Source organism: Cajanus cajan, chromosome 10 (assembly GCF_000230855.2).
Source record: "Cajanus cajan strain Asha chromosome 10, NIPB_CcT2T_4, whole genome shotgun sequence".
Taxonomy (NCBI): domain Eukaryota; kingdom Viridiplantae; phylum Streptophyta; class Magnoliopsida; order Fabales; family Fabaceae; genus Cajanus; species Cajanus cajan.
Window position 1 is genome coordinate 38,392,187 of NC_138526.1, and position 16,723 is coordinate 38,408,909.

Genomic DNA, 16,723 nt, shown 5'->3' on the forward strand with positions numbered 1-16,723 from the left:
CTTTATTATTAAAAGAGAATAGAAGAAATTAATAGTCTAAAAGTACTTTAATGATAAAAGAGAGTTGAAGAAATTGATAGTGCAAAATAACTTTAATGTTGAAAGAGGGTGAAAGAAATTGATACTCAAAAAAAAAAAAAAATTTAATGTAGAAAGAGAGTGAAATCAATTTACAGACAATGAATGCTTTATTATAGAAAAAGAGTTTGAAGTAGTAACTAGCAAGATGGTGAAAATACTCAACTGACAAGGGAGTAATGAGAAAAGAATTGCAAATTTATAAAAAAAAAATTTAAATTAAATTAAATATTTTTAATTATTGTATAATGAGTTATTTTTTATTTTGGTTCATGTAATTTTTTATTTTTTTAAAATTAAAATTATTATTTTTAGTCTTTAGTAATCAAATTTAACTAATTTTTATGTTTATCATATGGTTGGGTTAAGGATACTTACAATTGTATTTGATATTATGATAGTATGCAATATCTTTAAAAAAAATTATAAATTATTGAAACAAATATTATTATCTACTTTAAAATAAACATTAAGAATAAAAAATAGTGATTTTAAATTTTAGAGAGATAAAAATTAAAGAAAAATATTTTATAGGGATTAACATAAAAAAATCACTTTTTAAAGACTAAATAAATGATTTCAAATTTTAAAAGGATAAATAACAAAGAAAAAAATTATAAGAACAAAAATTAAAAGATGTTCATTTTGCATAGACAAAAAATATATTTGAGACAAAATGAAAATAGTCATTGATTTCATTGGTTGGATAGAACCTAAACCTTAAATGACTATTATTTGAAAATAGTGGGAGTAATCAATATTTATCCAATGCTATTTACTATGTATATTTAATAGGTTTAATAAACTTAGGGACATTTGATATGAATAATGTTTTTACTTTTTTGAGAATTTAAAATCAAACTTTTTTTATTTTTCATGTTTGTTAGTTATTTAAAAAAAAAATTATAGGAATATAATTTTCTAAAAATTATTTTTATCTCTTTTTTTTACAAAAACATTCACATGAGGATGGAAATCTAACTTTTATAAGTTAAGGAGAAAGTTTATCTATATAAAAAAAATCACAGTATCCTTTTTAAAATAAAAAATCTCTCTTTTTCTGTTTCCTTTTATTTTTCTTTCTTCCTCTCTCTCTCTCACTCTCACTCCCCCTGCCTCTCTCTCCCCTTCTATTTCTCTTTCACTCTCTATCTCTTTCCCTCTCCCTCTCTTCCTCTCTTCCTCTGTGACACTGACATCCTCTACCCTAACATACATATATAGTAATTATAAAAAAATAAAATTTTTCATCATTAAAAACCAAATTTCCAACCACGTAAGGGTAAAGAGCTCACATTCATAAACTTAATCCAAATAACATGCCGGTAAAATTACAAAGAAATAAAACTGAGTTTTTCAAAATAATTTAATAAGAACATCTTAAACTAATCCTATCTATGCCCCGATGTCACATGTCCTATCAAAGCAAAGCCCAACATAGAAGCCTAAGCTTCATCACCAACATCCTCAGCCTCACGCTGGTGATCACCTGTATAACAGTCAAAGAAAAATAACACAAGAAAAGGGAGTGAGAAATATCTCACTCTGGCTCACAGTGTAGAAATATACACCGGATAATCAAACACATACAAAACAGGTATAACGTAGATAAATTAATAATAACATCACATCTCACTCATCCAAGACATAAACCATCACTTTATCATATAACATTAAAAATGCATAAGTATGGACACGGACTATATATTATCATGCATGTGGCGCCAGTAACATATCACATGGCATATTGCCGCTAGCAATACACGAAGAGTATTCTAGGAGTACATGTCGGGTCACACCCTCTGCGCACTCTCACTAGAAGGACATACTACCAGAATCTCGTCGGGATAGCTAAGCCGCGCAAGATACACTCCAAAGCTTTTACACTAGGGGGCCTTCTCTGACGGTGTATTCCATATCGTACCCTTAAAAACATTTATGCACATGATGCATGTCAATCAAGACTCCATGCTTTTCTATATCATTTTCATGTCTCATTAGCATATCACATTAACACATCTCATTGTCATATCACATTAACACATCTCATTGTCATATTACATTAACACATCTCATTGTCATATCACATTATCACATTTATCACATTATCACATCATATTCACAATTTTCACATAACACCTTATTCATATTAAAACTCATCTATTTGCAAAATTAAACACATATTTACACTCCGAAAACATTAAGGACCACAACATAACAATCAAAAAGCAAAACAGAAAACATTCATATTTTGCCTGTTACAATTACAAATGCATTCTCTTAGGGTTTCCCATAAGAACCCATAGAGATCTTAAAATTATACATTTATATTTAAATATAGGAAAAGCAACGGAAGAAACATATATAATTAGGAAAAATTTCACATACATGAGCATACAACAAATAACACCATAATACATTATTATATTATTATTTTAACAATAGCTAATTTTCTTATACTGATTTTTTTTATAATATGGTAGGTATTTACATAAATGAATAAATGGTCAATTTTGTTCTTTTTTCGTCAAAAATTAACCTTTTTCAAAATCTTGATTGCATTATGATTATCCCTTTTAATTTTTTTTTTATCAAATTCAAGACTCAAATTCAAAAATTAAAAACTTAAAAACTTGAGAACTAATTAAACTAACAAATATTGGTATCAATTTTTTCTTGAAACTATTATATTTTTAAATATATATTCATAGTTGCATGGGAAAATAACACAATGAGTTGGTGTACAAGTTAAACACTCTACACTCACATATTATAATAACAACATATTTAGTTAGACCAAAAACCCTATTATATGTGAAAATCCATCCGGTCAACGATTGTCATAGTCCCATAAAGTGAAAATAGTATTTAACCTAATGGGTTAGAGAATACTCATGACATGAAAAGATTAAAAAATGTATTTATAAGTGTGGAGAAATTGACTTTAGTAATCAACTTTTAATTTTTTTTAAAAAGCATTAGTTTTGTACATGAGCTGGAAATTAATATTAGAGGAACATATTGATTATATTACTAAATATTAATATTTTTAAATAAATTATGAATAAATAAAAAAATATTACAATATAAATTATTTATGATAAAACTACAATAAATTTATATGTTTGCAAATATCTATTTTTAATAAATTTTAAATATAATTTATATATTTAAGTATAATATTATTTATATATAATTAATTATAAAACTTTAATCATATATAATAAATATGTTTACACAAATTAAAATACAAATCACTCTACGATTCATATAAGCTAAGAGGCAAAATAAAAACAAAACATAATTGATTTAATATGTTGTTTAATATGAAAAAAATTTCTATTATTCCTATGATTAAATGTATTTTGAAAAATTTAATGATATCTCTTACTTTTTGACTAAATAAACATCTATCAGAATCTGCGACACGTAGGACCCCATACGCGCAAGTTCCTTGGTTGTATTGGCCGTAATAATATTGAAACACGGAAAACTTGTCTCCAGTCTTCACTATGGTTGTCTTTTCTTTTCTTTTTATACAAACCACTATGGTTGTGTTGTGGAATGTCCAATGTAATAATAATAATAATATACCAGTAGGAATTTATTTATCCTATTATTTAAGATTATTGCATTTATTAAGTTATTTTATATTAAAATTTAATAATTTAATATTTGAATTAAAATATTAAAATAAAAAATTTTAATATATAAATAAATTTTATAAAATTTTTAAAAATTTAAAATATTTAATATTTCATTTTATAAATTGAAATTAACATATAAAATATTTTTATAATTATTTATTAATTTAAATTAATTAAATAAAATATTAAATAGTTTTTAAACTTTTTTAAAAAATTTACAAACTTAATTTATACATGAAAATTTTTTAGTTCAACAATTAAATCTTAAAATTTTATATAAAATATAAATTATTAAATAAAATAAATTTATCATAAAATAAGTGAATTCCTCCTAATAATATATAATATACATGTTTCATAATACTGATATAAGATTTTGTTGGTAACTAATATAATAAATATCAACCAGAATTTTTATAAAAAATAAAATAAAATAAGAACAACCTGAATCATTTACAGGACATATACACACCCATATATATATATATATATATATATATATATATATATATAAACAATCAAATAATTTTAAGATTAATTAATTAATTAATTATTTTATTATTATATTAAAAAATATATAAATTAAATCTATAAATTTTTAAAAATGTAAAAATCTTATAATACTTTGTTATATAGATTCAAATCAATATATAAAATATTTTTATAATTATTTATTGATTTGAATTAAGAAAATAAAATATCAAATAGTTTTTTTAAAAAAATTAAAATTTGTAAACTTGATTTATGTATTAATAATTTTTAATTTTAAAAAAATTAAAAATCATATTCTACTTCATTTTATATATTCAAATCAATGTATAAAATATTTTTTTAATTATTCACTAATTTGAATTAATAAAAAAATATCAATTAATTTTTTAAAGAATATTTGCCGACTTAATTCATGTATTAGAAACTTTTAATTTAATGATTAAATTGTTAAAATTTAATATATATCATGAGACATTAGTAAATTAACTTAAATAAAAGTTACTCTTTAACTCATTTGATCTCTTAATATATATATATATATATATATATATATATATATATATATATATATATATATATATATATATATATATATATATATATATGACTAATTATTCTTATTTTGTTAATTTTTACTGTGAAAGTGTTTATGGTTAGGATTTGATGTATTTATGATTTATTAAGTATTATAGTGGTGCAATTTTAATATCTTAAATTTTATTTAAGTAATTTTAATTCTTGAAGAATTACAGTTAAGCAGCTATCAATTTTTAATTTTTCAAGTATTTCAATTGTGTGATTTGGCCATATTTTATTGTGACATAATGAAAGTGATATATATATATATATATATATATATTTTTTTTATATTTTTTTTTAAATATGTTATTGATAAAAAACATATATTAGTTTTATCTACGATTAATCTGTTATCTAATCAATTACTTTTAGAATGAACTCTTTCTCAATTATGTTTTTTTATACACAAAATTTAAATTAAAAATCTTATTTAAAACTACCAATTTTAATTTCCCTCGAACCAACATTAGTAAAAAAAATAATATTTAATTTGTTTTCTCGGTAAATCATTTTGTTAAATCATTTATATAACTAATATTTTGAAAATATAATTATAAATATTTATATAAATTTAATCTTTATATATTTATTAGATGATTTTAATTTTTATAGTTGGCCCTATTATCTTTTAGTTATGACACCATTCTCATTGTATATCTTGCTTTCATTATTATTTTATTTTAATGTATTTTTTTATATGTTATTAGCGTGAAATATCACTAATTTTATTAATGATTAATATTTATTGTGAAATTTAACTGTCTTTTTAGTAAAATATTTTTTTTCAATTTTTTTTCCATAACTTTGCTTAAAAGATTCGATCAAGTATTTAATACAATGGTACATATTAAGGATTCAAAAATATTAGTGGACTCAATTGATTCACTTCCTCTATGAAAGAAAGCAATATAAATAAGTTGATTCTAAAGAATAATCCATTAAACACTTATATAGTATTAAATAAGTTGAAAATTTTCGGTTTAATAGAGCAAACTCAACTAATTTGCTTGAAATTTAGCTCACCTAACTTGGCTTGGTCAGCTATGGATTTAAGACATTGGTCCAGTTTTCTTTAATAAGCTTTTAATGATTTAAATTATTGTCACTACTTATTTTGGTGATATTCTTTTAAATTAAAAACTTTAAATATGAAACGAGACTAATAAAACACAAATAGAAACTTATATAAACATTTAAGATTGATATGATGGTAAGAAATTTAATAATATAGACAAGTTCTTATATTCAAATCTCGTTATAGGTAATTGATGTTTGTAATTCTTATGAATTTAAAAAAAAATTATAAACTTAAATTTTGATTTAAAAAATAGAAAATACAAGATTTTTATTGATAAAAAATTAAGCTTAAAAATTTATATTTAAGAGAAAGCTAGAACTCAAAGACTAATAACGTCTTTGAGTCTTGTTTTGCAAGAAGTTGAACATAAGTGAGCATAAGTATCTCTTTGTATCTGGGAAATGCCTTTTCAATTATCAAACATATAGGCTAATTTGTTTGACTACTTGCAAACAATACGTTGATTTAATAAATTTCTGACTCATAATTAAGTTAACCTAACCCAATTTAATAAAAAAAAACATAAAATAGTATCTGACTTAAATTATTTATAGCGTGTTTGAATTTTCATTTTAAATCAACTGATTTGTGTGCAAAAAGATATTATACATCTTTTGCATTTTTTACTAACTTTTCATACATATTTGTGAGATTTATAATGTGTTAACACATTACAAGTATAATAATTTGTATCTATTAATTAATTTGTTTAGGATTTTAATCTTAATTTTATTTATAAAATAAATTATGTTGAAAGAAAAATATTTAATTTATGTGTGCTAATAATTATTCATTGAGATTAATACCATCATTTACAATTTTCCTCCATGCCATTTGAACAACATCTTATAATATTTCATAAAAATGATAAAAATAAGTGAAAATATATTAAAAACAAGGAACAAATATAAAATTTAATTTAAATATTAATTATCATATTATTTACTTAATGTTTGGTCATAATCAATATTATGATTTTGATGATCAATGAAAAAATATTTAATTGTTAAACCACAATTACATATTTTATAAAATTAAGAGATTAAAATAAAAAATTTAAAAATTGAGAAACAAACATCACGAATTAAAATTGTGAAGCAAACAAAAGGGCATTTTAGCCATAATGTTATTTAATATTCTCTTGCATACATTTGATCAAACTCAATTACCTAATTTTATTGAACAGATCACTGACATAAGAGGTATTAGAGTCAATTTTCTTAAAAGTTATTTAAGTTTTACATTGTAAATGAAAATAACATGGTTGAAAGAAAAAATTTCCATAAAAATAATATCTCAAATTTTTAACAAAAATTAGTCATAAATTATCATTGACGAATTTACACTAATAACATAATTATAAATAAAAAGGTAAAATTAAAGAAGTTAGTTAATTTATTTGATAAAATTACATTATCCTAAATTTTTTATTATTTTTAAAATTATTTTTAATATTAATGAGACTCTTATTCTATTAAATTTTTATTGAAATTAGAAAATTTAATTAAATTTATATTTTATAAATATTAATTAGTATAAGAAATATTTTATATAAAAAATTGAATAACATATCACTATGCAGTCCACTAGACTGAGCAAGTAAAGAAGGAAGGTACAAAATTAGATCGAAAGGACCACAATTATTAATTTTTTACTTCCAATTTATTTTTATTTTTTAATATTCATACTATCTCCAAAAAAAAAAAAATTTGGTAAATTATTTTTAATAAATTTTTTAATCATATTTTTTTCTTATACAAACTCGAAAGCTTTTATTAATTCCAACTTGAATCGCTGTCTATCCTTGTCGCCAAAACGGCGCAATGCAATCAATCCCTTCATTTCATCTTTCAAATCTAATTCTCTGTCTTTTATACTTTTATTATATTTGTTGGTCTTCTGTGTTTGCCTTTTTTTTCACCCTTCAAATCAAATCAAACAGAATTTTATCTTTTTCAACCAATATTTTTCATACTTATAATTAAAAATTAAATTCCTGACAGTATACTTTAAAAAATTCAATTATTAATATTAATATTAATGTGCCAGAATTGAATTTAATTTTGAGTTATGTCAGTCTCAGGTTCACAACCCGGGCCATAATTTTGCTTGGACCCGACACATCTGATATGTTTATGAAGTGAGGCATAAGAAGACAAGGAGGACTTGTGTCTCTTTTTTCCCCTTTAACAAACACTTTCCAGAATATCTTTGTCTTATGATGGAATAAATAATGAAAAAATTTAATCATTAATAATCATTATCAACACTCTAAAGTCCAAAACCCTTTGCTCATTGCAGAAGCTTCAACAGTGTCCTACCTTCTACTCCACTTCTGTCCCTTCTTGTTCTTGTGTCTGCATCTCTCTCTCAAATGTTGAGCTGAGCCATCCAAGCTTGTGTCTTGGTAAGTGGCAACAAAGATACATTCAAGGCTTCAAAATGAGGGGTCCTTTGGGTGCAGTTATAGGGAGGTACCCTTCAAGTGATGGAACCACCCATTTGGGTGGCATCATCAGGCACAACAGAAAATGCAGAGACATACCCCTTCTTGTCATCTTTATAGCCTTCTGGGTTGCCATGATCGTCAACTCCAGCTTTGCATTCAACCGAGGAAACCCATTGAGGTGAGGATCTTAAAGTTTGCAGCTTTTTCCGATGGTGTATTGTCTTAATGGAGTTTCTGAAGTTGGCAAGTTATAGCTTTCAAGTGAAAATTTAAGGCGTGACATGTTATTTCTCAAAGGGATACGTGCATAGTGTTTTTAATTTTGTTTCTTTAGGAATTTTGACAAGGATGTTTAACTTTTGACAATTTAGCATCCTATGTTTATTAGGGGCTTGTGTGGATAAGTTTCTCCGAAAACACTTCTAATAAAGAAAAATAAGAACGAAAATTGAAATAAGCTGAAACTATCTTAAAACTAAGATTTTGAAGAACCTAACCTTATGTATACGTAATTTCAGCTTAAGAAGAAACTTATTTCATTTTTTCTTTTCTATTTTTTTCTCCTAGAAGTGTTTTTGGAGAAGTTTACTCAAACAGGCCTTAGATCTTCTTTGTTGTACGTTTTCCTCCAATGTACTAAGCTTGTTATTTGTTGGTTGCTGAGGAATTGAAAGTAAGATGAAGAACTTGATTGTATTGTATCTTCAAAACTATAGTTTTATTCTTGCTTGTGTTGTTATGGTCATGTAAGTAGTTATTGCTGGTTTTATGGCTTACTAGGCTGACTTATGGGCTGGACTACAAAGGAAATGTGTGTGGGGACAAGCATGCAGTTAAAGATCTTAAAGAATTGGAGCTCAGATACTGGTTAAATCCTAATCAGGTTTATCAAAGTGGATTGAAGGATAGCCAATTCAAACTGGCCAATGCCCGCAGTATATGCTTGCTGGACTGCCCTGTACCTTCTGAAGATTCACTTACTTGGGTGTGTGATTATCCTGAAGGAGATATTCGCGTTTCAATGAATGATTGGATTGATATGAACTATGATTATTTTGAGTTCCTTACGCCAGAAATGAGAAACTCCTCTCTTCAGCTTCAGGGCCCTTGTTATCCTGTCATATTTCCTAGTGTAAATGGTGAGAAAACTTACGCATTCATAAATGTCACGTGTTGTTATACGCCTACGAATGGTTGTGTTTTGTGGATGCATTAATTTGACTTTTTACCCTGGTTGTGAATTATGCTCCTTTGTAAGGAAGGCATTATTTTGGGGGCAGGAGGAGTGGATAGGTGTTAGGGAACTGTCCATATCCTGCTTATGATGAATTTTATAAAATACTGTTTCATAAAGCATACTTTTTGTCTAGTTTACTGGAGTTGCGAATTCATTGCCAGAGCATCAAATGTATCATTAAAGCATTGGAAGCAGATGGGTGGAGTTACCATCAATGAAGACATTGTTCTTGATAAGGCCATTCACGAGTATATCAATTCTCACTCAGCTGTCTTAAAGGTTAACCTTTTCAACTTTCTACCTTTTTTTTTTAAAGTGATGTTGCGACTGGTTTTTCCAGGGAAACTATAATCTCATATCAGCATCTTAGTTTTAAATTGTAACATGAAATAAAAAATTAAAAGTAAGTTTGTGGGGGCAAGGAAGTATCCTGGAGGTATGAGAAGGCTGAAAGGATATGTTGGTACTAATAGGATAGCAAAAACAGCACACTTATGTAAATTTTTATTTCCTTGGTTTTACCACCTTTCATATCACACCCTATCCTCTCTGCTGATAGTGTTTTAACGTTTTATTTGTTGACACTTTAGAGTTGGTAAAGGTAAAAATGCAATGAACAGAAGTTAATAACAAGTATAATTTATGGATGCTTATTGTGCTATGAATCTTGATACCTTATTTTCGCCCATTCTTTCTTCACCCTTTGGACATTTTCACTCTTTCTAATTACACTTGTTTGAAACTTTGCTTTGCTCTTTCATTTTGTCTTCCTTTAGGCATTATTATATATGTATTTGTTGCAGAAATTTAAAGTTTGACAAATACTTTTATTTGCAGAGATACATGGCTGACATAGGAAAGGCATGGCCTGTGCTGATTGTTTGTGGAGGGATTTTACCTCTGTTTCTGTCTGTGATTTGGCTGCTGCTGATTCGGCATTTAGTTGCTGCCATGCCTTGGATTACAGTGGTTTTGTTCAATGTTCTAATAGTATCAGTCACAATGTTTTTCTATCTAAAAGGTTAGGATCTCTGCTGGGCTATTTTGAGTTCCAAATGTCTGTCTGTTAAGGAAATAGCACTAGGAAACGGCCAACATATGAATATTCCTTTTTTATTATATTCATTTTTCCTTTCTTTCCCCTATATATTTAATGTTTACTTCCTTGTCTGCCCCATGACCTATTCATTTTTTAGATCACCATTTTCCTTGGTTTCTGTCATTGAAAACAATGAAAAAAAGAAGTTTTTGTTTGTGTGGTATATGACTGACTTGTTAAATATTCAATATTGGATGAAAGAATGTGTATAACTTGATACATTATAACTTTTGAATTATCTAGCCAAATATTTTTATTTCTCCTTTTTTTTTTTCTCTAGATTTTGGGCAAACATCAATCAAACAATGTCTAATGTTGTCTTCCTGACTTTCAGTTGGATGGATAGGAAATGATGCTATTTCCCCCATTGTTGGTGAGCATGATCCTTACATTCATGTATTTGGGAGGGTAAGTATCATTGCAATTGAGTTCTATATATTTAGTGTATGATCTCTCTTTCTCTCTGCATTGATGATTTATCATGTAAATTCATTTTCAGGAGCTGACTCATCTACGTGTTGTCACTGTCCTTATGACCTTTATCATGCTTGTTGCCATTCTTACATCAATTGCTGTTGTCCGGCGCATCCTTATGGCATCTTCTGTCCTTAAGGCAAGCATAACCTTATTATATTCAGTTTTGAAACTATGATTGAGTTTGTTGTTTTGTTTCATTGATTGATATCTGATAGCAATTATGTGTATTTTTAACCTAAATATTATTTACTCAGAGGCTCATCTTCCGAGACTTTTCCTTATGGGACACCTAATTTATAACTTCTGTGACCTAGTATAACCCTGCCATGCAATACTTTAGTTTTCACATCCAGTTGTCACTAATTTATGCATAACTTATCTTTCACAAAATTCTTACTCATATCTAGTCCATTGGCACATTGTATGGTACAACATAGCAATGCTAGAATTATATGTAATTGTGGAATGATGATGCCGCATTCTTTTCCTCCCGCAATCAATTCAATTAATTTTAATGCAAATATTGCTTACAGGTTGCTGCAAAAGTGATAGGAGAAGTTCAAGCACTTATTATTTTTCCAATCATACCATATGGTATTCTTGCAGTGTTCTATATGTTCTGGATTTCTGCTGCTCTACATTTGTTCAGCTCTGGCCAGGTTGTTCAGAATAAGTGCAACTCTAACTGCTGTGCATATGACCTCTTGGAGAAAAAGGTTATTTGTGATCAGTGTTGTGGATATAGCATTCATTACACACCGCATATTGGAGCTGCCATCCTTTTTCACCTATTTGGCTGTTATTGGGCTACGCAATTTTTTATAGCTTGCTCATCAACAGTGATTGCTGGATCTGTTGCCTCTTATTATTGGACCCATGGTGAAGCATCTGTAAGTCAAATGCCATGTTCACAAATAAAACGAATAATACAATTCAGATGATTTTCTTCTTGCCATAATTTTGAGTATGCACCATTTTATGGTTTTTAGCCATGTGAAAAAGGGTAAAGGGAGACCAAAAAGGACATTGGAGGAAATTATTAGAAGGGATCTCATGGTTAATAATATTACTGAGAATTTGGTTTTTAACATGAGTCCAAATACCCAACAACATCATGTAATCCATGTAGAGGACCTCACCTAGTGAGATTAGGCTATTGTTGTTGTATAATTTGGAGGATGCAGTGAAGGAACATTATATGCAGATCCAGGTTTTAAATAATGCTGCATTAGCGGCGCAGAGTGGCTTGTTTGGGACGGAACTAGAAAAAATTATTAGGGAGTTTAGAGTTTAGATTTTCAACTTAATAACAAAAATCAAATTCAGATTAAATGACAAACTGCAGGTTCTCGTTTGTTCAACTGATTTGAATTTGAATATGAATTAATCATTTTTCTTTTGATAGTTGCAGAGTTATCTTTTATATATGTTGCTAAATGTAATCCATCTTTCTCAATGCAGCCTGAAATTCCTTTTCTTTCAGTCATTTCCTCCATGAAGAGGCTTATGCGTTACCATCTTGGTTCTGTGGCTCTTGGCTCTCTGACCGTATCGTTTGTAGAGTCGATCCGTTTTCTGCTAGAATCTATTCGCCGGAGACTAAAAGTTTTTAGTCACGTGCCTGACAACTGGATTGGCAAGGCTGCTTACCAATCTTCTCAATATTTTCAAAGGTGTATTGCGTGGACCATCAAATCAGTGAACCGAAATGCTTACATCATGGTAATTTTGTTAATCTTCCATAAGCCATTTATGCATGTATCATGTCGATAGATATGTGTTTTGTGCATTTATTATTTAACAAATAAGGATACATTAAGAATACCAATAGATGGAAAAGTGAATTTTAATGTATACTGTTTGCCTTGTGATTGTAATCAGAAAGTATGGGAAAGGCTGAGTTTCCTATGGATCTGTGTTTATGTTGAGTTTAATTAAAATTAGGGGACAAAACAATTTCTTTTAATGTTGACATGTTAAACACTAACAGTATAATTTTGCTAGAATAATGGTTTTGCTTTGAAGTTTTCGGGTAGAAGTATTATGTTAGAATTTTGTTTTTCCAACAAGCCATTCTATATTTCACTCTGTATATTAACGTTCACATACTTTTTTAATCTATTCAGTTTGTCGTCCTTTTCAGTTAATTCAATTTGTCTTTCTATGTTTAACTTCTCAAGTATCTGCCTAGCACCTGCAGATTGCTATAACGGGTAAAAGTTTCTTTAGAGCTTCTGCCATTGCAACAGAATTGATCATGAATAATATCCTACGGATTGGACGTGTCAATGTGATTGGAGATGTTATTTTGTTCCTTGGAAAACTATGTGTCAGCCTCTCAAGCGCTATTTTTGCTTTCCTCATGTTGGACGCACACAAGTACAAATCTGCACACAAGATCTCATCTCCGCTATTGCCTGTTGTGGTAAGTTTATATCATCTTCTTAAAAGAGTAGAGCTTGAAGATCGATTATGGTTTAACCAAAGCATGAAAGATGGTAATTCAATTTTTAATTGATAAATTGTCTAGACTCTCATTTAGATGGATAGTTAGTCAAAATATTTTAGCATGTCCATAGGTTTCAGTTCGAAAATATTCAAAGGATAAAACTTAGATATAGTACAATAGGCATTGTTGCCATTGATGCTGTTCTTCAATTAGAATTAGAGTTTTACCTTAGTAATTTGAGTAATAAAAGATTTCATTAAATGCCAACATGACACATATTACCTAGGTGAAATTCCATTTTAGATTGGAAAACAGAACTAACAATATTTATAGTATTGTATCCAAGTTTTATCCATATTGAAATAAGATAAAACTTTAATACAATTCTATGTGTTGTTGATACTGTTCTCTAATTAGAATTGAAATAAACAACTTGATTCAAAATCATTTTGGGCCTAAATTAGCCTGTGTGTTACTACGTAGTTCTATGTATATAAGTTGATTTCTTTCATCATGAAGAGTTAAGCCTGTGGCTCTGCAATCTGCACCACCGAGTAAAAGATTGATTTCATGCAGTAAACATGACCATAATGGATAACATGCTAGCTAAAAGGATGAAGGGCTGCAAAAAAATATGTTTATATTTATTCTCCTTTTAATGTTAGATTGTAAACATTTACAAACCCTTATAATGGATTTTATCAAATGCAGGTTTGCTGGGCTCTTGGATATATTGTTGCAACCCTTTTCTTTGCTGTTGTAGAGATGTCAATCGACACCATCATTCTCTCATTCTGCCAAGACTCTGAAGAGCATGGGACAGCACAATATGCTCCACCTCTTCTCATTGAAACTCTTGGAGACCAAAATGAGTTGCAGAGACTTACACAAGGACCCCAATGAGATATTTCCTTGTTTATTTTCTCTGATGAATTTTAGTAGAACTTCAGGATTTAAAATTTTGTCAAGGTGCTTAATTTTGCCACCTTAGTTCTGTTTTTCCCCCCTTGTATATATGTTACAATGTTTCCAACAAGGTTCCCCGTGGTTAAGAAGTTTCACTTTTGACAAAATGGGTTATGGTAGGATATCATGTTATGGGCACAAACAGAACAAATTCAATTATTGTTCTTGTGTAATTATAATTTTTCTCAAATCCGCATCTTGTGGTGAATCATTATATTTCATATCTTGCAACACAATAATCTTTCTTACAAAATTAATTTAGTTTTATAGTCAGAGGATTTCTGTTAATCCAGTCACTCTTTAGGTATTACTTCATTGAATTTTGCTTGACACTTTTGTTTTTTCGTGAATATTTGCCTAGTACTTGTTTCCTTTATAATTATGGATTTGTTATAAAAGGAAGAAAAAGTAGAGAGAAGAAATAAGACAGTATGAGATAGAGAAAAGAATCTGACTGGTGTATTATCTTAGGGAGAGGAGTAACCTATTTATAAGTACATGTGATAACTGAACAATTACACAATAAAGGAAATAATACATAACGGAAATATAAATGGTAATGATTGATAATGAATATTGGCATCCACTAATTAAGCCACTAATTATTATTCATAACACTCCCCCTTGGATGTCCAATATTTAGAACGTGCCTCGTTAAAAACCTTACTAGGAAAAACCTTGTGGGATAAAAACCTAGTGAAGGAAAAAGAGTACATCATTCATAAATATTTATTTCTCCCCCTCATGCATACAATTTTTAAGACGACGGAGTCCAATATTGTGTATCAATTGTTCAAAAACTTTTCTTGGAAGTGACTTTGTAAAGAGATCTGCTAGGTTGTCACTTGAGCTGACTTGTTGAACATTTATATCACCATTCTTTTGAAGATCATGAGTAAAAAAGAATTTTGGTAGAATATGTTTTGTTCTATCTCCCTTTATGTATCCATCTTTCAATTGTGCAATACATGCAGCATTATCTTCATATATAACTGTCGATGTCATTTTGCCAGAAGATAAACCACAAGTTTTTCGTATGTGTTGAATCACAGATCTTAGCCAAACACATTCACGACTTGCCTCATGTAATGCTAAAATTTCAGCATGATTAGATGAAGTGGCTGATATGGTTTGTTTTACAGATCGCCATGAGATGGCTGTACCACCATTTGTAAACAAATATCCTGTTTGTGATTTATCATTATGAGGATCTGACAAATAACCTGCATCTGCATAACCATTTAGTTCTGGTTTAGGAACATTTGAATATAATAACCCCATATCCATTGTACCTCTAAGATAACGAAGGATTTGTTTAACTCCATTCCAATGTCTTCGTGTAGGTGAAGAACTATATCTTGCTAACAAATTAACAGCAAATGCTATATCAGGTCGTGTATAATTAGCAAGGTACATTAATGCTCCTATAGCACTAAGATATGGTACTTCAGGACCAAGTATTTCTTCATCCTTTTCTTGGGGTCTAAATGGATCTTTGTTAACATCTAAAGATCTTACAACCATGGGGGTGCACAATGGATGTGATTTGTCCATATAAAACCTTTTAAGCACCTTAGTTATATAAGCTTCTTGATGCACAAGAATTCCATTTTCTAAGTATTCAACTTGTAGTCCTAGACAAAACTTTGTCCTTCCTAGATCCTTCATTTCAAATTCTTTCTTTAAGCAATCTATTGCTTTTGAAAGCTCTTCAGGAGTTCCAATAATGTTTATGTCATCTACATAAACTACAATTATGGCAAATCCATTTTTAGATCTTTTTATAAATATACACGGACAAATTGGATCATTTTTATATCCTTCTTGTAACAAGTATTCACTTAGTCGATTATACCACATACGACCTGATTGTTTTAGCCCATATAGGGACTTATTCAATTTGATCGAATAATCTTCTTTAGAAATTGCATCGTCAGGCAAATTAAATCCTTCTGGGAGTTTCATATAAATGTCAGCATCAAGAGAGCCATATAAATATGCTGTAACTACATCCATTAGATGTAAATTAAGTTTTTCATGTACAACCAAACTAATTAAATATCGAAAAGTGTTTGCATCCACTACAGGTGAATATGTCTCTTCAAAATCAATACCGGGTCTTTGTGAAAAACCTTGAGCAACTAGTCTTGCTTTGTATCTCACAATTTCACC

General features: G+C 28.3%; 1 protein-coding gene across 2 annotated transcripts; it reads left to right on the forward strand.

The window, feature by feature from the left end:
• Window positions 1-8,054: 8,054 nt before the first annotated feature.
• On the forward strand, window positions 8,055-14,790 carry LOC109819349 (choline transporter protein 1). Of its 2 annotated transcripts, none has more exons than XM_083065633.1 (10): window positions 8,055-8,501; window positions 9,104-9,462; window positions 9,694-9,839; window positions 10,398-10,581; window positions 10,994-11,067; window positions 11,159-11,272; window positions 11,670-12,026; window positions 12,598-12,858; window positions 13,328-13,561; window positions 14,297-14,790. In XM_083065633.1, exons 1-10 carry the CDS (start codon window positions 8,317-8,319, stop codon window positions 14,486-14,488), a joined length of 2,106 nt encoding a protein of 701 aa, XP_082921759.1. In that variant the 5' UTR covers window positions 8,055-8,316; the 3' UTR covers window positions 14,489-14,790. The 2 variants fall into 2 exon arrangements, with proteins under 2 accessions (XP_082921759.1, XP_020240645.1); XM_020385056.3 differs by having other exon boundaries at window positions 8,060-8,501; window positions 13,337-13,561.
• The last annotated feature ends 1,933 nt before the right edge of the window (window positions 14,791-16,723 follow it).

Coding starts and splice junctions, on each gene's coding strand:
- LOC109819349 (XM_083065633.1), top strand. CDS start 8,317: ATGAGGGGTCCTTTGGGTGCAGTTATAGGGAGGTACCCTTCAAGTGAT. Junction 11,068..11,158: donor ACATTCATGTATTTGGGAGG/GTAAGTATCATT, acceptor ATTCATTTTCAG/GAGCTGACTCATCTACGTGT. Junction 12,859..13,327: donor ACCGAAATGCTTACATCATG/GTAATTTTGTTA, acceptor GTATCTGCCTAG/CACCTGCAGATTGCTATAAC.